At 41.6% G+C, this 25,933-nt stretch overlaps 1 protein-coding gene across 3 annotated transcripts in view; it reads left to right on the plus strand.

Annotated features, from left to right (window-relative positions):
- Positions 1 to 25,933, plus strand: part of myom1b (myomesin 1b) — a 197,267-nt gene that overhangs the window by 60,957 nt on the left and 110,377 nt on the right. For 2 of the 3 annotated variants that reach the window (XM_085992788.1, XM_085992786.1), the window contains 10 exons: positions 1,149 to 1,270; positions 5,140 to 5,574; positions 10,601 to 10,797; positions 11,722 to 11,848; positions 13,499 to 13,683; positions 15,063 to 15,177; positions 17,720 to 17,876; positions 19,896 to 20,002; positions 21,917 to 21,961; positions 22,093 to 22,229. In XM_085992788.1, coding sequence (XP_085848914.1) covers positions 1,149 to 1,270; positions 5,140 to 5,574; positions 10,601 to 10,797; positions 11,722 to 11,848; positions 13,499 to 13,683; positions 15,063 to 15,177; positions 17,720 to 17,876; positions 19,896 to 20,002; positions 21,917 to 21,961; positions 22,093 to 22,229 — 1,627 coding nt within the window. The remainder of the gene's footprint in view (positions 1 to 1,148; positions 1,271 to 5,139; positions 5,575 to 10,600; positions 10,798 to 11,721; positions 11,849 to 13,498; positions 13,684 to 15,062; positions 15,178 to 17,719; positions 17,877 to 19,895; positions 20,003 to 21,916; positions 21,962 to 22,092; positions 22,230 to 25,933) is intronic. The other variant, XM_085992787.1, reaches the window with a different exon arrangement.

Consider the following 25,933-nt stretch of genomic DNA (forward strand, 5'->3'; position numbering starts at 1 on the left):
CAAAAAGTTATAACTGCCATTTTTTTCCAAGCAAACATTGGTGGAATCATTTGAACAGAAAGTACTCCACCTAGTTTTTCCTTTCCCTGTAAACTTACAAGAGATGAAATCTTTAATTTTTTTAGTTATGATGGGATGTAATAAAATCACGCCACCCTTCAACCCTACCCCGCCCCCCCCCCAAAATTAGGCTGCAACACAAACAGGACGGGAACCTGCTCAATCTGGCTTCCACACAAAATACCAAACCCTACCCCGATCAACTTTGCCACCCGATTCCAACCCAGGAACTTCAGCCCATTATCTTAGATTGCTAAAGACAAATGAATTTCATAAAAAAGCATCAACATGTTTACAGTAGGGTTGCCAACCTTACCTGATTGTTCTGGAGTCTCCAAGAATAGAAGGTTAACCTCCTGGACACTGCTGCTAGCAACCCAGGAGAAAACCCAGAAGTAGAGTTTGTGATTTGCGCCATCGTGCATCACGCCTATGGTTTACGCGTGCAGGACTTCTCGCACGACAGCTTCAAATCCCGGCGTCGCACTGTTCCCGCTCCAAGTCTCATGAAGGCAAACTCACAAAAGGCTGCGCTCAGCAGTGCGAAACATTCAACATCGGAGAAACAGTACTGGCAGCACGCATTAGGTTGCGAAATTTGGACCAAGTCAGAAACCAGACAAGAGATGCGATGGATTCACAAAATATGTCAAGCCACAAATGAGCAAATACCTAAATATGCACGCACAAGTCTAACTAACGGGACACACTCCAGCAAAATCTGGCCCAATAACTTTTGCAAACTGCGGGCAAATGTCACATAACCAGACCTCCAGGAATACATCCAATCAGTGTTGGTAACCCTTGTTCATATGCTACGACCACATAGTTTGGTTTCACCTTATATTGTATATAATATTTTCCTTTGTATTAACACATCTGTACAGAGAAATGGAGAAAACAGTGAAAATAGCATTGTTTTGTAATATAGCTGTCCACTGAATGAAAACACATATGTATAAGGTACTTGTACCCAAATATAATGTAAGAAATATTCACTGAAACATGACTAAACAACTGCTGTGACACATCTATATAAATCTATAAGAAATCAATTGACGTTGGAAATTAAGTATTTTGTTTTATAGGTTTATTTGTCATAGGCTACAAACTGGACAGTTATACAAATTCCGTGTCAGGGCTGTCAATGCAGCCGGGCTTAGTGAATTCTCACATGAGTCTGAGGCACTGGAAGTCAAAGCAGCTTTAGGTATGTAAAAACACTTAAATTGTTGATATGAAGCTCTCGTTTTTGAAAGTGCATTTATTTATTTTTGAAAATACATTTATGCACTTCTGAAGGTGCCTTTATGTTTGAAAATGTATTTACTTATTTTTGAAAGTATATTTACTTATTTTTGAAAATACATTTATTTGTTTGAAAAGTAATTATTTATTTTTGGAAGTGCATTTATTGATTTTTGAGTTTGCTCTTTAATTAATGACACACTGTTTTCACAGTGCCATCTGTATCACTTTCCCACCCATGATGCCATAAGTTTCGTTGCTCTGATCATGCACTGTGCCTGTATCACATGGAAAGCGTATTTTTTTTCACTGAGCCTATCCATTAGCCTCCGTATGAAATCTCACATGAGTCTGCTTCACAGTCATACGTTCCAAAGCTTATCTGAACTATGGACTACCAGCCTTGCTCCAGCATAACGTAATGTATCCCATACAGCACCACCCTGTGCACATCCCTTCCATACATAAAATCATCTAACTTCTATTCTGATCTGCATTTACTACATTTTTGCTTGTTGCCTGTTTAACAACACAAGAGCACTTTTAATGCCTGCTCCCAGGACTGCTGATGCCTGCTTTAACAAATTGTTTTGTCTCATGTAAGCAAACATTGTACCAGCTGTGTAGGTGTGTGAAAAGCCTACCCTGCAAGATCCTGCATTCATCGAAAACGAATCCATGCACCTTTTCCTCATTATCATTTGATATTTTCGTGTTAGGTTTAAATAAATCAATTAATTAAAGTGCTAATAAAGTGAAATGAAATTTATTTAATGAACATTGCAGCTGGTCATCCCAGTTCTAGCTCAAATCAACAATACTGAGCAATTTGTGAGTTCTATGTTGGGCATTAGATACAACAGAATAATTGCTATGATCAGATTGTATAGCATTAGTGTAATAAATTAGACAATTTAATAGGCCAAAGTAAATTATTGAAGCAACTTATTTTCTTCATAGGCCAAATATTTTATACTACTAATAGATCTGCCATGGCATTGCTCATGAGTAGTTTTGTATTATAGAGTTCTATACATATTACCTACACTGAGCTGGTGTTGCTGATTTATTTTTATTAAGGCCTTGCAGTTATCTCTTGAGGACATTATCTGTCAGGGCATCAGTTGGACTAAGAATATTTAGGTGGACTTCAGGCCTGTGAGGCTACGGTCAGGCAGATTTGACTAGTGCTGCTTGTGGAGCACTTTGTGCTTTCCAGATGGAAAATATCTGAGGGTTTGGGAGATTTCACTATTGGTGGGTTCACCTGTCCATCTCCAGAGATTTAGGCCCACTGGAAGAGCTGCTCTGTGGCCCCTTCGTAACTGTGTTGTTCTCTTTTTCCTTCTATGTTTTTCTCTCTGTTACTCAATCCTTTACTCTCCCTTTTTTTTTTACTAGTTTCTCTTACTGTTACTCTCCCTCTGTGGGTGAAATTGATCAGTAGCGCGAAATGTGTTTGTAGCGAATTGGGAGCCATTTTATACGGCACCTGATATTCTTTTCCACTGAAGTCAATAGAAAAGAAAATCAAGCTTGGTGTAAAGCTGCCAATTCACTGAACACATTCTGTTCTACTGACTAGGACCAATTTCACTCCCTCTGTTTCTCCCTCGATTTTTGTGCACAGTCACACCATTTTTCTCCATTAAACTATCACTGTGCCTCTTGTTACACTCTCCTCTCTTTTGTTTGTTTCTCTCCCTGCTACTATTTGTGTCTTTGTTACTCTGATTCTTTCTCCTTGAGTTTCTCTATTTGTTATTTTCTTCCTGTGTCTCTATACAGTCGCCCTTTCTCTGTGTTTATCTCAGTTATTCTCTCACTGTACCTGGTGTTTTCTGTTATTCCAGTGATCTCGGTGAACTGCATTCTTTTTCTTGCACTTATCTGCAATTGCTGCCTTTTTCTCTGATGATCTATCGCAATGGAATCTGCATGAGGGTTCAAGCAAGAGAGGGCAGCACAGCTAGTATCAGGGCTTTGCGGAGAGCTATGCAAAGGAGTAAGAAGGAGAGCATGGATCATCAGAGATGGCACTGGAGGGTGGGGAAGGATGGTGCCATTAGCAGGAGCATGCCTTTGGCCTTTTGTCAGGTTACACTCCAGTGAAGCACCTTGGGATGCTTTACTAGATCAAAGGCTCAATATAAATGCAAATTGTTGTTGCTGCTGCTGCACATACTTTTCCATGTTGGCCAAAAGATGTCAGGCAATGGAGTACAGAGGTGTGGGTGGATATGGTGGTGTCTACTAACCGGTGGTTGTTGATTTTGAGTGGGGGGAGTAGAGGAAGGCATTGGGAGGTTTATGGGTAAGCTTTCAACATTTTTTGTCAATTAATGGCCCGTAATTTCCGATAGGAGGCTTCCTGCGTGCGGATACCTCCTATCGGGAACAAATCTACGCCCTTACCTGAGGGCTCCCGAGGTGTGGCCTCTCCACGATGAAATGCGCAGGGCCCACGTATCCCAGGGGCGCATGCGGTTCACAAGCGTCCCTGGGATCACATGGGCCAGGCAAGCCAATGGGAGAAGGGAATCCCCCTTCATACTTTTGACAGATAGACCTGTCAAAAGTATGAATGGGGATCACTGAAAAAAGACATCAAAACATTAAATCTTTTTTTTTAAACCATCACGTTTTTAAAATGAGTTAAAATTACATTAAATTAAAAATTTTAAACAAAAATTTAATTATTTTGAAAAAAATAATTCAAGTTTTTTATGGGGCTAAAAATAAACTTATCTTTTTTAAAAGTATTTTTAAATTATAAATGAGTGAAATTAAAAAAAAAACTTCTTTGAACTCTTATGCTGGTAAAAGCAGACCTTACACTTTTACCAGGCGTAAGATTTTTAAGTGATTTCAGCAGGCGGAGGTTCTGCAGAAAGCGGAACTCTCCACCCGCAGAGGCCCTTCTCCAGGGCAGACGTCTGATCTGTCAAGAGGATTGACAGATCGGAAATGCCGGTTTTCACAGCGCATGCCTGAAACCGGCATTTCCGATTTCCCTACGGGTGTGTACACACCTTGTAAACACCCGTAGGGATCGGAAAATACGGGCCATTGTTTTTGATAACATGTTAATTATGTGAGGAAGTTTATTTGCACAGGTTTACAGTGGGGTGGGTGAGAAACTATTATGGTGGCGGCATCTCAGAGAATTGTTTATGTTGCAGTGTGATTGGGCAGAAGTTCTTTTGGAAGGAGAAAGGTTTTGTGCAATAAGATTGATGAAGAATGAAAGTAGAAAATAAACACTTAGAAAGGAGATGAGGAAAAAATAAATTGATGGACATTCAAATAATAAAGTTGAATGCTGTTGATGATAGATACTACAGTCATGAAATTAACTGGAGCCATGATATTTACTGCAGACACAAACTTTTCAATTATATGGATAGAAAGATGTGTTCTGCAAGTTCTCATACTTGTCAAAATGATTGTTGAAAGCCTTGAAACGTTATTAGATGTAACAAAGCAAACAATATCCTGCCTAACACATGCCAGTACAAAACCATTGCTTACATAAAGTTTTATAATCTTTTACTTTTGAATATGTGATACTATGTGTTAGAGGTCAGAGCATTGAGTAATTTTGCTCTCTATTCCTGTCTATTATAGGAACAGGCACATCTTATTCATTGTTTTGAACCTTGCTTGTTGTCATGTTAAATGTTGAGCAAAAACATGTTCTTGCATCTCTTTTCTTGTTCTTTGTTTATCTTGTTTGTCTTCATTTCTTCATCCTTGGAAAAGTGAAGTATCTCTTGTTGCACAAAGAGAGCTGTTCATGATTGCCTGATTAATGACTTTATTTAACTCTAGGAGGAGGAGTGCCTCATGGTGTGTTTCCTGAACAAAGTGGTAACACTGATGGACTAACAGAAAGCTGTGCACGCTGGGATGGCAAGCATGAGGCATCTCAGCCCGCACGCGACTCTTTACTAAGTTGTGATGCTGTGCTTAACAGACACCCGCTACCCACTGGCTATGATAATTTGCCATGCACAGAACCAGATACACCAAAGGAGGTAAATGCAGAGCGGACAAGCAAGTCTAAACTCAGAAGTCCAAAGGTACAAGACATACACGAGGAGGGTCCAAAGATACAAGATAAGCATGAGAAGGGCCCAAAAGTACAAGATATGCACGAGGAGGGTCCAAAGATACAAGATAAGCATGAGAAAGGTTCTAAGGTACAAGATAAACATGAGAAGGGCCCTAAAGTACAAGATATGCACGAGAAGAAGGATAACCTAGGTGAGAAAACAGGGAAACAATATTAAAGTTAAACACATAAAGAGATGCAATCATATTCTGAGAAGAACTGATCTGCTCTCAGTAAATGTGATTGGTGCACTTGATTCATTGTTAAGGAGGTTTGATGAATGATAACAACAACTATTTGCACTTTTATCATCTCTCTCACATCCAAGGATGTCTCCAAACACTTTACAAGGGGCGAGAATCATACTGAGCAGGAGGTGGGAGTGTATTGGAGGCAGAACAAAAACATGGTTTAGGAAATAAGCTTTAAGGGGACTTTGGAAGGAAGATGGAGAGCCATATCAGTGAATTGTTTTTGGAGGGAATTCCGAGGAGCAAGGGCCTAGTAGCAGAAAGATTGGACTCAAATGGTCAAGTAGAACATGAGCAGTAACCTAAATCCAGAGGAGTGGGGACTATGGGGGGAATATACAGCTGGAGAAAGCCATGAAAAACTGTGAAAATGAGACAAGGACTTTGACATTCAGGGATGGAGGTCAGTGGAGCTTAGGAAAGAAAGGAGTAAAATTGTAATGTGCTCATAGCTGTTTTGTTGGGAATGAGCTTTGTGTGTATTGATTACATACTCAGTCTCATGAGTTGAGAATAGACCAGTTTAACCAGAAACAGGTTATCTTTTTCACTTTGTGCTAAGAGGCAATTGCTGCCATTCATGAAGCCCAGCACAACAACAGCTATCATCCTTTTCAGTAAGCCATTACTATTCCTCATGGTATTACTTTCAGAATTCCATTGAAAGCAAAGCTATGTGAGAGCTGCGGCATAGATTATTCTGGTACTTCATTTGGTAAGAACCATTTAATTTGCAATGATCATTTTTATTTGTTCTTTGGATGTGGGCAACACTGGCAAAGCAGTATTTATTGCCCATGCTTAGTTGCCCTGAGAGAATAAAGTCACCTGAGAGAAAAAAATAATGTGCGACTGGAATTGCATGCAAGGACATCAGTGAGCCAGGTGCTTTTACAAAAATGCAATCACAATGTGCTCAAAGCTGTTTTGCTGAGAATATGCATCCAGCAGCTTTCATTGTCATTTTTTGTTGCCAGCCCAGAAATGACCAGATTTATTAAATTCAAATTTCCATAACTTGCCATGGCTGGATTTGAACGCCCAATTATATGATTTCAGCAAACAAAATTATTCTTTAAATATGGGGTACTAGAATTATTTTTCTCTCCTGGTTCCATCAGTTGTTAGGAAGGGATAATGCTTGATGGCTATTCTTGATAGATTTGTGTTGAATAGTGACATACTGAGAGGGATATTGTTATCTTGTACCACTGAATTCTTCCTACGTTTTCCAAGTGTGTTCATTAGCTTGCGATTTGTAGGTTCCTTGAAGATTCTGACTAGTTGATATGCCCCTACTTTACAGCAAAATAGCTTACAAAGTGGTAGCTGCTGTGAATATTTATGGTACTTTAATTTTATTAAGATAGGGCTTGATTTAATGTTTACCGTGCATTTCAGTCTTCGGGCAAAGCTTGTATTCCTACTTGGTGCGGACTGCAAACGTTCTATTTTATTTCTTTTCAAATATGTAAACAGTGAGGAGGACTGTAAAAGACTTAAGGAAGATTAGCAGAATGGATAAACAGGTGGCAATTGAAATTTAATGTGGGTAAATGTGAAGAATGGGAATACATACTTAATGCAAAGACACTCAAGAGTGTAGATGAACAGATAATTCCTTGCAAGTGTGAGTGCAAGTGGATAAAGCCATAGAAAAAGGCCAAGAGAATTTTCAGTTTTATAAATAGAGGCACAAGAGTAAGGAAGTAATTTTTTTTCTACAAACATTAGTTAAGTCACAGTTATGTGTGTAGTTTTGGGCACCGCATTATAGAAAGTGAAAATTCACCCCATTATTTTTAATTAAGAAATAAATTGTTGCTTTCTAATCATTGAATTCTATTCTTACTCAGCACAGTTCTATGAAGAAATGCAAGGTGACTGCTTAATTCTACATTTGATTGTGGGTCTGAATCCTGATCATAGCTAAAACTACAGACTGAAGAACCATACTTGTGATAAGATTTAGTAGCACCGGCCAAACAGGTTCAGCTTCCCATCTTAGGGACAAATTCAAATTCTGTTTGTATTATCCTTTGATAATCTAATTTTGTTCTATCATCACCCCTGTGCTCACTGACCTACATTGGCCCAATCCAGCAATGCCTCAAATTTGAAATTCTCATCCTTGTGTTCAAATCCCTCCATGGTCTCGCCACTCCCTATCGCTGTAACCTGTTCCAGTCCTCCTGCTCCAGCCGTACAGCCCTCCAAGAACTCTGCGTTCCTCCACTTGTGGCCTCTCCGCATTCCCGACTTCCTTCGCTCCACCACTGGTGGCCGTGCCTTCAGCTGTTTACACCCTAGACTCTGAAATTCCGTCCCTAATCCTCTCTACCTCTACACCTTTCTCTCCTCCTTTAAGACACTCTTTAAAACCTACCTCTTTGATCGAGTTTTTGGTCACCTGTCCTAATGACTTCTTCTTTGGCTCAGTGTCAATTTTTTTGTCTGATTACATTCCTGTGAAGGGCTTTTGGACGTTTTACTACATGAAAGAAATTGTTATTATTATAAAATATAATCATTTTTTGAATAATTTTTTGTTCCAGCATCTAGTATCAATTTTATTGTGAGGTTTCTGGCTTTAAGCAGTTACTGAGCCTGACAGTTGAGGAACTAAATAAACAGTATATTAGATATACAACTTTGCAGCTAGGAATAATTCAGCATTAGCTATGTATGTTAATTCAATTCCTTCAAATGTGTCAGACTCAGTAACCAAATACTCCTAATAATGCCATAAGACTCAACATTTAAACAAAACTATTTTGAAATTTGAGCAAAATGATACAACTAAGTAAAAAGGTGACGTTGTTAGTCAGGATTTTTTATAATATTTGAGTTCTGCTAGTGATATATATATATATTTAATGGTGTGGATGTTAATTTCACTATCGAGTAATGTGATAACTTACCAATGTGTTTCTCACCTTAGTACAATTCTCCATGGAAGAAGTCAAGTATTGCAGTATTGACAATGCATTTATAGATGTTTTTTCACTTGTGTGAAACACCTTTGTAACTCATGAACACGATATGGATTTTAGCACTGTTAAGTGAATGACTCTAACACACTATCCACCGGTGTGATAGCCTGGATCAATTTGTATTATGTTTTCAAACCTATACATTTTTTCTTGAAAATGTTTGTTTTCCACAATTTGAAAAATGTGCAGTTTTCTTCTTTCAATGTTCTTATGTATCTCAGCACTCCCTAACTTCCAAGCAAGGCTCTGGCACTCTGTAACTGTCTGGTGGGAGATGAGAGGGAGCATCCCTGGATGTCTCCCCATATGATATTCCCTCATTCTCTGTGGAGAAGTACATAGACTCCACTCTGCCACTTTCTGATGGCACTTTTGTGCTGGAGAACTTGCTAATGAGGAATCATGGGTGTGACCCTTATGTGGGTATTAAATCTTGTTTGTGACTCCTTTAAAGCACTGGACAGAGCAATGACATCGGAACCTGCTAAGCATTCCGTGGCTAATATTAATAGTAACTTCTAGGCTTAGATCACAACCTTGTGCATTTATTCTTTTAATTTCTAAACTGAAAGTTAAGTGGAATTTGATTCTCTATGTGATCTAGTGATGTCTTACTGGGTTTGCAGTCAGTATTAAATGTAAGAGAAATGAATGCTGCCTGAGTAATGGCAGCGAGCAGGGACACCACTTTAACAGCTGTAAATGAAGGAGCAAATACTGTGGTTTCTCTCAAATTACGCTGTTAGTTATCCTATTTACTTTTTCACTCTAATAGAATGTTTAACTGGCACCAAGATGTAACTTGGAATCTGAGTTTATGAAGACTGGTTCTGATAGAGGTATAGATGATTATTTTTGTAGCCAATCTTCCCCCCCCCCACCCCACTTTTCTCTTCTCCTCCTCTGAAGTCATTGACTTCTGCTCAAGTTACGGTTCCATGGGCACTGACAGCCCCCTCTACCTTGTGAAACATACATTCTTCATGCGTGAGCGGAGAAGTGTCAGCAAGCTATTGGACCTTGGGAAAAATCAGAACCGAGTTTGGACTTGTCTTCATCTGACATCCACACAAACACGCTTTCCAGCAGAGGTCACAGGATGGTGATCAAGAATGGGAACCTTGGCTGATGTTCCCTGCACTAACTGGCAGCACTGAGGCCAGTTTTTATGCTCCAATTGTTGCCCTGGCTGAGATCAGCTTACTCAGCACAGACTGAGGATTAAACAGGGGACTTTCTGGTCTGTAAAGCTCAGTTACATGTTGGTTTTACCAACTTACCATTCCAGGAAGCTCAAGAGGTGGCCTTTTTAATTTTGGTATATGTTCTACTGTATACCAATAATTGCACAGCACATGTCATACATTGCCTTCCATCCTTTTTTGCATAACACTGAGAAATATTTGAATGACGTTGCACTACGTGATATTAGTAATGAATCCCTTAATTCATTTGTACACTCTTAACAAAGGTGTTAACACATTCATTACTAATACCACACAACGGGATTTCAATCTATTGGAGTGCAAATGCTATTGTCCTTTGCAGGAACTGAATTGTAATGGTATTCTGAGGTTGTACATTCAAGAAAGAGCCACTGCCTAGTTGTTGTCTTTGTTTCAGTAAGGGATGTCAAATTGAAGAGAGTATGAGACATTTGCTGAGCTTAAATTTTACTGGCATTCCTTGTTATGATTCCATTCTAATATAAAATTCCATACCAATTGCAGTTTAAAGTAATAACCAATACATTAAATGGAAAGCTCATTGTACTGATCAGACCCAAGTTGACTTGAGACATTACTTGTACAGTATACAGAAAACTTCCTTTATGTCATAGCACATAAATGATCCAAATGGTAAGATTTTTTTTGAAAAATTTAAACTGTCAAATGGAATCAAATATTAACCCAATGTATTCTACCTTCAAACAGCTTCTCCAGCCCCACCTTATGAAATTACAGTTCTTGAAAGTGTCCATGACTCTATGGTGTTAGGATGGAAGCAACCCAAATTCCATGGTGGTTCTGACATCACTGGCTACTTTGTGGATTATGTTGAAGTTATTGATGGTATCCCTGGAAAATGGAAAGAAGCCCATATCAAAGCTATCACTGAGCGGGCATACAGAGTAAGTGAAACAAGGCTTACTTCCTGATCATGTTTTTAGAAGTTATAAGGGAGAACTTTCAGTTCAATATACTTCTCAAATGCCTTTATGAAAATAATGTAGGAATAAATTTGTATATCACTTGTACTGAAATAACTTTGATTTTGTTCCCCACCATTTCGGGTCTCCATTCCTCCAGAGTCACCCATTTGCATCAGTTATGCAGGGGGTGCTCCCTGCACCCTGGAGCAACACATATTCATTTCAAAGGCAATACATTGTCACTGGATACTGGTGCATAATCAGTAGGCCACATGCATCTACAGGGTCGAGCAGCATGATGTTGGAAAGTGTTTGGAATCTGGTTGTATAGAATTAAATGGATTTAAGCTTTACCGTAACAATATGTCAATCAATGTGAAACAGTAAATTAAAATGCTGGAAATACTCAGCGGGTCAGGCAGCATCTGTAGAAAGAGAAACAGAGTTAACGTTTCAGAGTGATGACCTTTCGTCAGAACTGGAAGATGTTAGAGATGAACAGATTTTAAGCAAATACAGAGCCATGGAAAGTGAGGCAGAAAAGAACAAAAGGGAAAGGTCTGTGATCGGGTGGAGGGATTACAAGGGGGTGATAATGGGACAAGTATAGTAAAAAAAAGATGGGTCCAGAGGAGGTGTTAATGGTTACAGCAGATTGACAGAGCAGGGGAGAAGCATGGAAAACCTGGAAAGCAAAGAGGGTTGCCATGGCCCAGGACCTGAAACGTTAACTCTGTTTCTCTCTCTACAGATGCTGCCTGACCTGATGAATATTTCCAGCATTTTCTGTTTTTATTTATGAAATCCAGCATCCACAGAATTTTGCTTTTGTTTTAATGTTAATCAATGTATCTGGTGTACTGTCTTCCTCTAATTCTTGATCTTGCTACTTACTTACTACAGATCCATGACCTAAAGGAAAACATGATATATCAGTTCCAAGTCCGTGCAGCCAACTTGGCAGGAGTTGGTCTACCATCACTGCCAAGTGACAAGTTTAAGTGTGAAGAATGGACCATTGCTGTTCCAGGCAGGTTTACTAACTCTCTGAAACAATATACTTATAATGGTGATGCAGAGTAATAAAGCAAGAATAAGAGACACTGGGGGAGAAATTCGGTATTGCCTCATTTTGGGCACTAAATTTTGAAAGCTGGAAAAATTATCGCCAGGCGCTAATGATTCTCAGCTTTCTCTAAATTGAGTATTAGCACTCCAGGAAGGAAGTGGAGCGCAAAATCAAGCACTACCACTTCCCTTCTGGAGCGCTAAACCACGCAGGAGGGGCAGTAGAGGCGCAGCGCTGCACAATGTCCCGTGCAGCTGCTGGGATCTGAGGCTCCTTACCTCCCTTAAAGGGAAGGGCCACTGCTGCAGGCTCTGCATTTCAACGATGCCTGACGGCAGCCGGGATCTGCGATGATTAGCCCCAAGCACTCTAACAGCGTGCAGGGCTGATCAATCGTGGCAGTTAAAAATTTTCAAACGACAACCTAAGGGATGGAAACTATTTTTTTCTGCAGACCAGCAGTCTTGCCTTTAATTACCACCCATCGAAGCGTCCGGCCTCCCTAACAACGCCTCCTGCAGCTGTCTGCGCAGCTGGATGGCATCACGATTTCCAGACACAGGAGATCGTGGTGCTAGGGGTTACCGCCGCCGCAAACCTCCAGGTGAATTTTGTGGGCGACGGTAACATCGCCGCCCCCGGGAGGTAAGTCGTTAGCGCCCGTTACCACCCCCTCCCCACCGGAGGCGCTAATGGGAAGCGCAATGGAGGCAAATTTCTAGCCCACTGTTTATTAGAAAAAAATTGTGCTTGGGATCGAGGCACGAGAACAGGCTAGCAGCAGGCCGAAAGATTTTTGCCGGGATCCGAGGAGTTCTCCTGCTGCTCCTGGTCCCACAAAATCTTAAAAAATACTTAACTTTCTGGAGAGGCCTCCAGCGGTCCCTTTAAGGATCGCCAGTTAGGGTTCTCAACGCCTGGAGAAATGGAACTGACATGCGCCATGCATGCTCTACCCACTTCTATTCGTAAGTTGCAATCGGGGTTTTACAACAGGCGTAGGACCCTGATTTGTATAACTAAACAACCTACCTGAAAGTTGCTACAGGTGGGCAAATGGGTGCACAAGGTCCCCACCAAACTATCAACTGCTGGTCGCCCGTTTTTCAGTGAGCGGCCAGCAGTAGAAAGTCTCCTCCTCGGTCTATTGTGTATTGTACACAGAGAAAATAAAAACAAATTGCTGTGTAATACTTTGTGGTATACTATATTGTTTGCGCAGGCTGGGCTTCTTAATTGTCAGTACTACTGCTAAGTATATGACAGACAGGTCACACTGCTAACTATATGATTAATATACTGTGGCAACAATAGATAACACAAAATATCATTAAGCACGACCAACCATGGGCAAGAATTTGTCTGGTTGCTATTTCTAGAAGAAAATGTTTACAATTGCACTAGAAATACCCAGCAGAATTCAGTGAGGATGTTCTTACACATAGGGATTTTTTTATTCACATGTACTAAACTTTAATAAATTACAGAATATAACATTTAGAGAGGATACCAATTGGTAACGCTTAAAACATTTACTATAAGTGTGCTATCATTACCATCATATCCTGGTTACATTTTGTGTGAAGTAATGTATTTTACAATCTAATGCAGGGCCACCTCATGATGTTATGTACACTGAGGTCAGAAAGAACTCACTGGTACTCATCTGGAAAACTCCAGTGTATACAGGCCGTAGTGAGGTGACTGGGTTCTATGCTGACATACGGGAGGCAGATGCAGATGAAGAAAAGTGGAGAAGTGTCAATGAAAAGGAAACATCAAAGAGATACATAAAGGTAAAGGGCAGATTATAATTTTTATTCTCTTAAATTAATTTTATGATCACACTTGTTTGAACTGCTTTGTAGCGCGGCAACATTCCCAATTTACAAAATGAACTACATATCGATTAATGGGTCAGAAATTAGGATCGGGTGCTTGCCGCGCGTGCAAGCCCCCGATGTGCACTCACCCGGCGCGCCGACATCTGAAGCCTGGGCCTGCTTGGAATTCCTGTCACTGGCCCGGTTCAGATGTCGGCGCGATGTGCTTGCCTGATCCAGTGGCGTAGTTAGTGCGATGTGCCGGCTGGGATCAGGTGAGCACTCTGCAGCCAATCAGGGGAGGGGAAACTTCATTCATGAGTTTGATAGTAAAGACTGTCAAACTCATGAAAAGTACGGGCACCCAAAAGACTAGTTTAACTTTAAATAAAATTTTAAAAAACATCCCAATAATTAAATAAACTATAAATAACTTTAAAAAACTATTTTAAACAATTAATAAAATTTTTGAAAAAAATAATTTTTTAAGAAATCGGGTCTAAAAATAAACTTACCTTACTGTAAAGTCCTTAAAAACAATGAAGCTGTGGAAAAAATGTAATAATTTTAAATAATAGACCACTTACCTTCAAGAATCCACTCCTTACGCCTCCTTTTTATATGTGTAAAAAGTTCAGGCCCTTGCACACGGGCAAACCTGTCAAAAAGAAGGAAGTTCAACGCGTGCGCGCAGAGTCCTGCGCGCACGCGTTGGACCTCTGAACCCCTTGGAGGAAATGCCGGTTTCCCGCGCATGCGCTGTGCATGCTGAAATCCGGCACTTCCAATGGGCCCACGCGTGAGTACCCCGTCCGTACTCACGCGTTGGGACCGGAATTACTGGCCCATTAAAAGCAACCATCTAGTCCTATTCTTAAGCTGATATGTCAGTTATTTTAACAAACTTCATTCTTGTACAACTGTTGGCCTAGAAAGGCGCTAAATGGTCTCCTAAGCCTCCAATATGGCAGGTAGGAAGCACACGCTCATTACAAGCCAGAAGCACGTCGCCTGCCATATTGGTAAAGCCAAAGAATCGGTGTGCAGTGCCCATGTCTGAAACAGGCATTAGGCTCTTTGCATATGTAGCTAAGGGGCCTACCGCCTGTTTGAGGCCCCCACCACAAAACTCCTGGGCCTCTCCATTCAGACGCAGAGATCGTTTACTGGGGATGCAAGGATCTGAGGGGGAGGGTGGGGAAGAAGATGGGTATTTTGTGGCATGCGGAGAGTTGGCAAGCAGCTCGATGTTCTCTCTCATATTCATTGGTGGAATGGTAATAAAAAGGGACCGACAAGGTTAACTTTTAAATCATCCTGAAGTCTCACCAATACCTTAACATTGCCAACAGGTACAAAATCTGAAAGAAGGTGTGAGCTATGTTTTCCGTGTGCGGGCTGTGAACAGGGCAGGTGTTGGAAAACCATCAGAGTTAACAGAGCCAGTCACCGCAGAAACAACCCCAGGTTTGTTTTGTCAGTTTGCAGAAATGACTGAAAATAGAAAAATTATCTTATGCACAAAGGGGTAGCTTGAAGTTAAATGAAGTGAGTGAGTTTTGATTATAACTGTCACTCTGTACATTCACTTGCTTCGGTAAAATAAAGCAGCTCAATGATTCGTACCTGGCCTCATCTCATTCAGGTGCAATCAGTCCACCTCCTAAAAGAAGTGCAGTTGAAGGCAAGTGTGAAAGACACAATATCCAGTTCAGATCGCAAAGGGGTACCATAATTTCCCCCCACCCGGGTTCCATTATTGTAAGATTAGACATTGGGCAGTGTGCACACATTCCTCAACATATTATACAGACTGACCGGCACCACGAAACCCGAGAAAATATCTAAGCAAATCCAAAAATTGTAGCACACTGTCTATGTTGAGTTAGCTGATCTCAGTTGCGGCAGCAATTAGATATTGCAATTAACCCGAATGCCCCTGAGAGAAGAAATTTGACCAGGGTTGTCCTGATAGCTAAAATAACAACAGAAAATGCTGGAAAAATTCAGCAAGTCAGGCAACATCCGTGGAGAGAAATTTGAGTTGACGTTTCGGGTTTGACCCTTCTTCAAGAAGGTCAAACCCGAAACGTCAACTCAAATTTCTCTCCACGGATGTTGCCTGACTTGCTGAATTTTTCCAGCATTTTCTGTTGTTATTTCGGATTTCCAACATCTGCAGTATTTTGCTATTGTCCTGATAGCTACCCAGCTGGAATTATTTTGTGTGCAAGCCAGGCTCGGTTCTGATGCACTGTGAGGTTAAATAGCTTACTGACACTAGCTAGCCTCCCATGTGAAGAATGTACACTTGGGTAAGGTACCAGAGGGTGCCTGGGATCACTGAAATTGAGCCAAGCAGAGATCAAATGGCTTAACCCTGGCTGATATTTCCCTGCTTGGCCCAAGGCACCAAGGCCAGTTGTAGCATCCCTTGTACCACTCGAACTGTCTCATCTGTCAGCACAGACTGAGAATCAAATCTTGGATTTTCTGGTCTATATAACTCAGGCTGACCTTACCAACTCAGCCAATGGGCAAGTTTTCCAGTATTTTCTGCTTTTATTGCAGATTTCCAATTTTTTTCTACTCTCTTGTAATACAGCAGACCTGCAAGGCTATCAACTTTGGACAAATCCTAGTGCTCAGATTTTCAGTTGTGAGCCACATCCCTGAGGCATCAGCTCACAGAAAAAAACGTAAATGTGGTTTAAATGACTTAGAGAAGAAAAAGAAACACTTGCATTTATATAGCGCCTTTCACGACCACCGGATGTCCCAAAGTGCTTTACAGCCAATTAAGTACTTTTTGATTGTAATGTAGGAAATGTGGCAGCCAATTTGCACACAACCAGCACCCACAAACAGCAATGTGATAATGACCAGATAATCTGTTTTTAGTGATGTTGATTGAGGGATAAATATTGGCCAGGACACTGGGGATAACTCCCCTGCTCTTCTTTGAAAAAGTGCCATAGAATCTTTTACGTCCACCTGAGAGCGCAGACAGGGCCTCGATTTAACATCTCATCCAAAAGACAGCACCTCTGACAGTACAGCACTCCCTCAGTACTGCACTGGAGTGTCAGCCTAGATTTTTATGCTCAAGTCTCTGGAGTGGGACTTGAACCCACAACCTTCTGACTCAGAGGCGAGAGTGTGAACCACTGATCCACAGCTGACACAGGGTATTACAATACGTCAGGGAAAAAGGACAACTATAAATATATATACTATTAATAAACTATTCTATAAATAAAGAAATATTAGCAAATTCTCTGAAATGAGGCAATGTTTTCTGTAAGGCTTCTTCCCATGAACATCCAGATAGATAATCAGGAATGTGGATAATTGTAATGTGGAGAACAAATGTTCCATTGTACAAATCTGCCTGACCAACATGCTTCGGATCTCTTTAACTCCTGTGCACAATATTGCAACACTTACTCGTATTTCACTGGTATCATTTGTGCAACATGTAAAACCATTCTCACTTAAATCTAATGGTAAATCAAACAAGCATCCCTGTGTTCAGAGCATCAACACTCTGGGAAACCAGCAGAAAATTGTAACTCAGGCTGGGTAGAGAGAGGCAGCAGATCTCGGGTGGCTGGAGAGAGTTAACAATAACATTGGGACCCAGGCAGCAGATGAGAAGAACAGCAGTAGCATAGAGACTTGAGCTTCTGTTTTCAAAAAGCCAGCCAATCCCTGTATGTATCACCAAATTTCATTTCTCACAGTGCCAAGCAGCTCATATAACATATAGGGCCTGTCTGTCCAGCTCCGCACCATGGGAAAAGGGGTCCTCCTGCATAGGCGTGGGATTGCAAGAAGTGAAGTCATGTGAGACTCCCACCAAATGTACAAGAGTTGGTGTATCTGCTGACCTGGCATTATTTGAACAAAAAGTTCCAGTCTGCAAGCATTGACATTGTCAGATTGATCAGCAACAAACTTATAAGGAAAATTGGAATTCGGCAAGCAATCTTTTATTGTCTTTTTTCAGATACCAAAGAGATTGTTGTAAATGTGGATGACGATGGGGTTATTTCTCTGATCTTTGAAAGTGCTGTCATGGCTGAAGGTTCGAAGTTTATTTGGTCTAAGAATTATGAAGAACTGATTGACTCATCAAGAGTTACTATGGAGACCAAAGGCGGAAAGTAATTACATTTTTCTGTTATTGCTACCTCTCTTGTCTGATTCTTTCGGGGAGATCCTGACCCCCTTTTTGTTACCAAGTTTAGTTGTAGTGCTGGATACAGCTGGCGAAAGGAAAAGCAGCTTATTTAGGCAGAGAAGAGGATGCTATCAACCAAAGTAGCCATGTTATATATGTTGCTGGAAATAACCTCAAAAATATGTGGAATCAAATGTTTTGAATAGGCTCCACTCTGCATCAGTGTACCTAACGTTCATGTATTTGCCAATGTATTTATTAACTGCACGGTGGCATAGTGGTTAGCACTGTTGCCTCACAGCGCCAGGGACCCGGGTTCAAATCCGGCCTTGGGTGACTGTCTGTGTGGAGTTTGCACATTCTCCCTGTGTCTGCGTGGGTTTCCTCCGGGTGCTCCGGTTTCCTCCCACAGTCCAAAGATGTGTGGGTTAGGTTGATTTGGCTATGATAAATTGACCCTTAGTGTTAGGGGATTAAATACGTGGGGTTACGGGGATAGGGTGGGATATGTGTTGGTGTAGGGGTTACGGGGATCGGGTGGGATATGTGTCGGTGCAGGCTCGATGGGCCGAAATGGCCTCTATCTGCACTGTGGGGATTCTGTGATTCTGTGATATACCAGAATATTAGTAAGCTAAAAGGATTATTGAGGCATTTTGTTAATTCATCAATACTTTGGCCGTGGTAATATTCAACTTGATTTATACAATGATTATCCGATGCCCTCAGCGACAGGTGCACTACTGTTAGTTTGATATCAAGCGCTGAATGCTTCAACAAATTTTGTCACACCATGTTGCATCATATCAAAGTTTAATCATTATATTAACAACATTTCATGGAAAAGTCATATGGTAAACATGTAGCATATCAGTAAGAAACTAGAAAAGACTCAAACAAATTTTCTGGATTTACGCGAATAATGTGCTGCCATAGATTTACGCCCAAAAATTTAGGTGCAGCGCAGCCCGAAGTCACCTGGTATTGGCGTAACTGAGATTTCTTGAGTTTGATAGGGATTTCCTTTGCAATTTATTTTGATTTTTCCTTGCTGAACTAGGCACTGTACTTAGCCAAAGTGCTGTCAGTCTCAGCACACCTGAAAATTTTCATCCCCTCATCCCCTCCCATGTGTTCAGAAGGACGAAGCAGCTGGAATGCCCTTCCCATTGGGCATACCATGCATAATAATGGAAGAGGAAGAGGAGCAAGAGAGACCAGAGGCTCCGAGAGTAAGGCACCATGGTAAAAGACAGCAGCCTGTAACTTATTGCCAATGTTCCCCATAATTTTTTTTTGGTTGCATGGCCCCTTTAAGAGGCTGCACGGGGCAATCACAGTTTTGTGCGTACGTGAAATTTAACATTGCAAAAGCCGGTCCTGGGCTGTGCAGCCACTTATAGGGAACATTGCTTATTACCTTATTGCTGGCACTACATTTGCCCTTGTATTATGCTGGTTTTTAGGATCCAGCATAGGCAAACAAGCTCCACAGCAAATTTTGGCCGAAGTTCTTGGCGCAAGATCGGCCCAGAAACTAGGGTAAATTTTGGCGTGATTTCTGCATAAATTGAATTCAGGAAATTCGGGGTCATTATGTCAAAAGAAAAGCATGGAAAGATAGTACAATACATTGAGCTCCAGAACCTCATGCCTGTGCATTGATAGGCCACAAGTTAATCCCACCATTTCCTACGCAATGAGTGCTTGATCTTTGCTGTGCATTGTGGGAGGTGCAAGACAGTGGTATGTCTTCTCAGGAAGGGAAGGAGAATCAGAAAGAGTCATTCCAGTAATGTGCATCTCTTGGTAACGGGTTACTAAGCAATATTTTTAAACGTAGATAACTTTCTACAGTATGGTCCATGGCATTGGCAGATCTAGAGAGGGGAAAACAAAAAGGAAATCAACACAACAAATACAAAAGTGTACATGGAATATGCTGCTCAACAGCAAATATACAAAGTGCTTAAATATCTTGAATTACTTCTGTCTCAAATAGGACACAACTCATTTTCAATGACCCAGGGAAGGAAGATTTGGGTGTATACTCTTGTGTTGTCACTGAAACAGATGGAGTTTCTTCCAGCTATACCATAGATGAAGCAGGTATATTCAATTATGTTTACAAATCCAATTTACAGAGAAAGCTACTAAAAGATTTTTAAAATGGTGATTGGAATCACATCTGAAGCTAATTTCTCCACTGGTATTTTGGGCCAGAATTTATTGCCCATCCCTAATTGCCCTTGAGAAGGTGGTGGTGAGTCGCCTTCTTGAACTGCTGCAGTCCCTGTGGTGAAGGTACTCACACAGTGCTGTTAGGGAGGGAGTTCCAGCTTTTGACCCAGTGACGATGAAGGATCGGCGATATACTTCCAAGTCAGGATGGTGTGTGACTTGGGGGGGTGGCGGGATCTTGGAGGTGGTGCTGTTCGATGCGCCTGCTGCCCTTGTCCTTCTAGGTGGTAGAGGTCACGGGTTTGGGAGGTGCTGCCGAAGAAGCCTTGGCAAGTTGCTGCAGTGCATCTTGTAGATGGTACACACTGCAGCCATGGTATGCCAATGGTGGAGGGAGTGAATGTTTAAGGTGGTGGATGGGGTGTCAATCAAATGGGCTGCTTTGTCTGGTTGAGAGGTTAAAGAGTTAAAAATCTGAATCCCAACCCCAACCCGCCTCCAAGCCTCCCACTTCCGATTTTAATGGGGGTGGGATGGGGGCAGGCAGCCAACCCACTCACAGGAGGCGGGTTGGTACTATAAATATTATAATGAGGCTCCGTGCTTCATGGTGATCCGCCATTTTAAATTTAACTCTGGGCGGGACGGTTTCCCAGGCCTCAGGGAACCTGCCAGGCAAAGACTGCTGGATCCAGGAGATAAATGCCTTTCCACTTACCTACTGGATCCAGCGTTACTGTCTCGCCAACCCCACGCAATCGGACATTGACCCTTCTGATCTCCCCCCGAGGCCTCAGATGCCCCCCACGAGGCCTCCAATCTCCGATCCCCCCTCCGGCCTTCCGACCTCCCCCTCCGGCCCCCAATTAGAGTCAGAACCTTTTGGGCAGCATTAGCTGCTGTAGTCTTTTAACAAATCTGTATCTGTGGAATATGCAATACTGGTAAAGGTCTGGTAAAGTAAATGTAGTAGCAGCTCTTATAACATTGCAACCTGATCATTTGCTAATTTGGATAATTAATGGGATTAGCGTGGCTCCCTTTCAGATTTGGACTGAAAAGTAAAATGTACTATGCACCATTTATGTTGCCAAGGGGTGTCATTCTTGATGCAGTTAACAATGTAATTGTGGATAAATTAATACTTTATTTGGCACAAAGTGTTGAGCTAATGTAATTTAAAACACAGATTTATATAATGTGCTTGAAAAATAAATAAAAATGATAGCAGGATGAGCACTAAATCATGAAGGAATATAAGCACGTGGATGAGAAATTTAAAAATGAGACGTTGGGGGACCAGGAGCCAATGTAGGTCAGTGAGCACAGTTGTCATGGGTGAGCAAGATTTGGTGAGGGATAAGATATGGGCAGCAGAGTTTATGGATTAGCTGAAGTTTATGGAGGGAAGAGGATGGGAGGCCGATCAGGGGTAGTCGAATCTGGAGGGGACAAATACATGGCTGAGGGTTTTGGCAGCAGATGGGCTGAGGCAGGGGCAAAGACAGGCAATGTTAGCGAGAGGTTATGGGGTCGGAAGCTCATATTGGGGTCAAATAGAAGACTGAGGTTGCAAACAGTCTGTTTCAACTGAGATGGTGGCTGGGGAGGGGGCTGGAATCGATGGCAAGGATACAGAGATTATGGCGGGGGTTGAAGATGATGGCTTTGGGCTTCCCAGTGTTTATAAATGCAAGTTGTTGTTGTTTTTGTGTCATTTGATCCATTCTATTAGGTTACAGCCTAAATTTATGGTTTGGGATTTAATTTCACAATTTGGGAGGAAATTTACAAAAATATTCATACAGCTTTATCAAAAATAGTTATTTCTTCTCTTTGCAGAGCTGCTGCGTCTGCTCGAAATTAGTCATGAACATAAATTCCCAGGTAAGTATTCTAAACCTTATCATCATCTGGAGTTATGCTTGTTACTGCCCTTTGATTTAATGCTGTAATCCTATTTAAAGTAACGTAAAATCTGACAGAGTGACACATGGTCATATTACCTGTGTTGACAGTTGTACCTCTGAAGTCAGAACTAGCAGTTGAGCTGCTGGACAAGGGACAAGTGCGCTTCTGGTTGGAGGTTGAACGTCTCTCTCCAAATGGACAATGTAAATTGGTATTTAATGACAAGGAGATTAAAAATGACGAGGTGAGTTTCTTACTAATTTCTGAAGCTCAGATTTTAAAGGAATGTGTTAACGATTTCACCAGAAATAGCAAACAATTGTCATCAACACATTTACAATGCTAAGACACATAGAGCAGAGAAATTATTACCTGAAGGTTTCAAATGTGACCCAGGAATGGAGTAAAAACATCTCCTAGTTAGTTTAACTATTTTGAATTTACAAATCATAATAACAATATTTACTCCAGAAATATCTTTTTAAATGCGTGACTGGAGAAATGGTGCAGGAGGGAGGACTTTAGATTCCTGGGACATTGGGACTGGTTTTGGGGGAGGTGGGACCTGTACAGGTCAGACAGGTTGCACATCAACAGTGCTGGGACCAATATCCTCGCAGGAGTTTTGCTGGTACTGTTGGGGAGGACTTAAATTAACTTGGCAGGGGGATGGGCACCAGGATGTAGCATTAGAAAGGAAAAACAAGGTGCACAAAGGATTAGGAGAGACAGATAGCACTAAAGTAAGAAATAGTACGGTATTAAGTGGGGACAGACTAAGAGAGAATACAAGAAGGTCTAAGATAGGTTTACAGTGCATATGTGTAAACGCACAAAATGTGGTAAATAAAGTTGGTGAACTGAAATAGCCACATGGGAATATGATATCGTGGCGATAACGGAGACCTGGCTCAAAAAAGGGCAGGATTGGGTACTAAATATTCCTGGATATAAGATGTTCAGGAAAGATAGGGAAGGAAAGAAAGGAGGTGCGGTGGCAGTATTGATTAAGGAGAATATTGCAGTGCTGGAGAGAGAGGATGTCCTGGAGGGGTCAAGGACAGAATCTATTTGGTTAGAGTTAAGAAACAATAGAAGTGCCATTACACTACTAGGTGTATTCTATAGGCCACAAATAGTTGGAAGGATTTAGAGGAGCAGATTTGCAGGGAAATTACAGAGAGGTGCAAGAACTATTGAGTAGTGATAATGGGGGACTTCAACTATCCTAATATAGACTGGGATAGTAATAGTGTAAAGGGCAGAGAGGGGTAAGAATTTCTGAAGTATGTTCAGGAGAACTTTCTTGATCAGTACATTTCTGGCCCAACGAGGAAGGAGGCATTGCTGGATCTGGTTCTGGGGAAGGAGGTGGGTCAACTGGAGCAAGTGTCAGTAGGGGAACATTTAGGGAACAGTCACCTTAGTATCATAAGGTTTCGATTAGCTATGGAAAAAGACAGGAAGCAATCTAGAGTAAAAATACCTAATTGCAGGAAGGCCAATTTCAGTGGGTTGAGAATGGTTCTGACCTGGGCAAATTGGAATCAAAGATTGGCAGGCAAAACTGTAATCGGACAATGGGCTGCCTTTAAAGAGGAGATGGTTCGAGTAAAGTCGAGGTGCATTCCCACGAGAGGGAAAGGTATGGCAACCAAAGTCAGAACTCCCTGGATGACGAAAGAGATAGAGAGTAAGATGAAGCAGAAAAAGGGGGCGTATGACATATATAAGGTTGAGAATACAAGTGAGAACCAGGTTGAATATAGAAAGTTCAGAGGGGAAGCGAAAATGGAAATAAGAGGGGCAAAGAGAGAATATAAAAATAGACTGGCAGCTAACATAAAAGGGAATCCAAAAGTGTTCTATAGGCATATAAATAGTAAATGGGTAGCAAGAAGAGGGTGGGGCCAATTAGGGACCAAAAAGGAGACCTACACATGGAGGCAGAGGGCATGGCTGAGCTTCTAAAGGAGTACTTTGCATCTGTCTTCAACAAGGAAGAAGATGCTGCCAAAGTCATAGTGAAAGAGGAGGTAGTTGAGATACTGGATGGGATAAAAATTGATAAAGAGAAGGTACTAGAAAGGCTGGCTGTACTTAAAGTAGATAAGTCACCAGGACCAGATGGGATGCATCCAAGGACGCCGAGGGAAGTAAAGGTGGAAATTCCGGAGGTACTGGCCATAATCTTCCAATCCTCCTTAGATACGGGGGTGGTGCCAGAGGACTGGAGAATTGCAAATGTTACACCCTTGTTCAAAAAAGGGTGTAAGGATAAACCCAGCAACTACAGGCCAGTCAGTTTAACCTCGGTAGTGGGGAAGCTTTTAGAAACGATAATCCGGGAAAAAATTAAGTCACTTGGACAAGTGAGGATTAATTAAGGAAAGCCAGCATGGATTTGTTAAAGGCAAAACGTGTTTATCTAACTTGCTTGAGTTTTTTGATGAGGTAACAGAGGGTTGATGAGGGCAATGCGGTTGATGTGGTGTACATGGACTTCCAAAAGGTGTTTAATAAAGTGCCACATAATAGGCTTGCCAGCAAAGTTGAAGCCCATGGAATAAAAGGGACAGTGGCAGCATGGATATGAAATTGGCTAAGTGACAGGAAACAGAGAGTAGTGGTGAACAGTTGTTTTTTGGACTGGAGGAAGGTAAACAGTAGTGTTCCCCAGGGGTTGATACTAGGACCACTGCTTTTTTTGATATATATTAATGACTAGGACTTAAGTGTACAGGGCACAATTTCAAAATTTGCAGAAAACACAAAACTTGGAGGTACAGGAAACTCTCGTTTAAACGGCACCTAAATATCCGGAATTCTCTATTAACTGGCAAAATTCATACTCCGAAAACAACACCTCAAAAACCGGAAATGTTGCCGAGTCCGATTCTCCCGCGGTGGCCGAGTTAGTCCGTGGGGGTAGTTCTCCAAACTGCCATTACTCGGCTTCTTGGCGCTGTCGGAAGTCCAAAGACCTCAATAACAGGAGCCTGACTCTCCCGTGCTGCCGGGAGTACCCAATCACTGTATACTGCACATTTCTTAATTTTTTTATTTTTGTTTGTTAAAAATAGCCTCGGTAGATAACCCCCTCCGTCATCCAGAATTTTTAATCAACCGGCACCATCCCGGTCCCGTCGGTGCCGGATACCAAAGAGTTTCCTGTACAGTGAACAGTGAGGAGGACAGTGATAGACTTCAAGAGGACATAGACAGGCTGGTGGACTAGGCGGACTAGTGGTAGATGAAATTTAACGCAGAAAAGTGCGAAGTGATATATTTTGGTAGGAAGAACAAAGAGAGGCAATATAAACTAAAGGTACAATTCTAAAGGGGGTGCATGGACAGAGAGACCTGGAGGTATATGTGCACAAATCGTTGAAGGAGGCAGGGCAGGTTGAGAAAGTGGTTAAAAAAGCCTATGGGATCCTGGGCTTTATAAATAGAGGCATAGCGTACAAAAGCAAGGAAGTTATGATGAACCTTCATAAAACACTGGTTCGGCCTCAACTGGAGTATTGTGTCCAATTCTGGGCACCGCACTTTAGGAAGGATGTGAAGGCCTTAGAGAGGGAGCAGAAAAGATTTACAAGAATGGTTCCAGGGATGAGGGACTTCAGTTACGTGGATAGACTGGAGAAGCTGGGGTTGTTCTCCTTAGAGCAGAGAAGGTTGAGAGGAGATTTGATTGAGATGTTCAAAATCATGAGGGGTCTAGACAGAGTAGATAGAGAGAAACTGTTCCCATTGGCGGAAGGGTCGAGAACCAGAGGACACAGATTTAAGGTGATTGGCAGAAAGTTGACAAAGGTGACATGAGGAAAAACTTTTTTATGCAGCGAGTGGTTAGGATCTGGAATGCACTGCCTGAAAGAGTGGTGGAGGCAGATTCAATTGTGGCTTTCAAAAGGGAATTGCATAAGTACCTGAAGGAAAAAA

Source organism: Somniosus microcephalus, chromosome 7 (genome assembly GCF_052327205.1).
Source record: "Somniosus microcephalus isolate GS21.2 chromosome 7, FLI_Smic_1.0, whole genome shotgun sequence".
Lineage (NCBI taxonomy): Eukaryota > Metazoa > Chordata > Chondrichthyes > Squaliformes > Somniosidae > Somniosus > Somniosus microcephalus.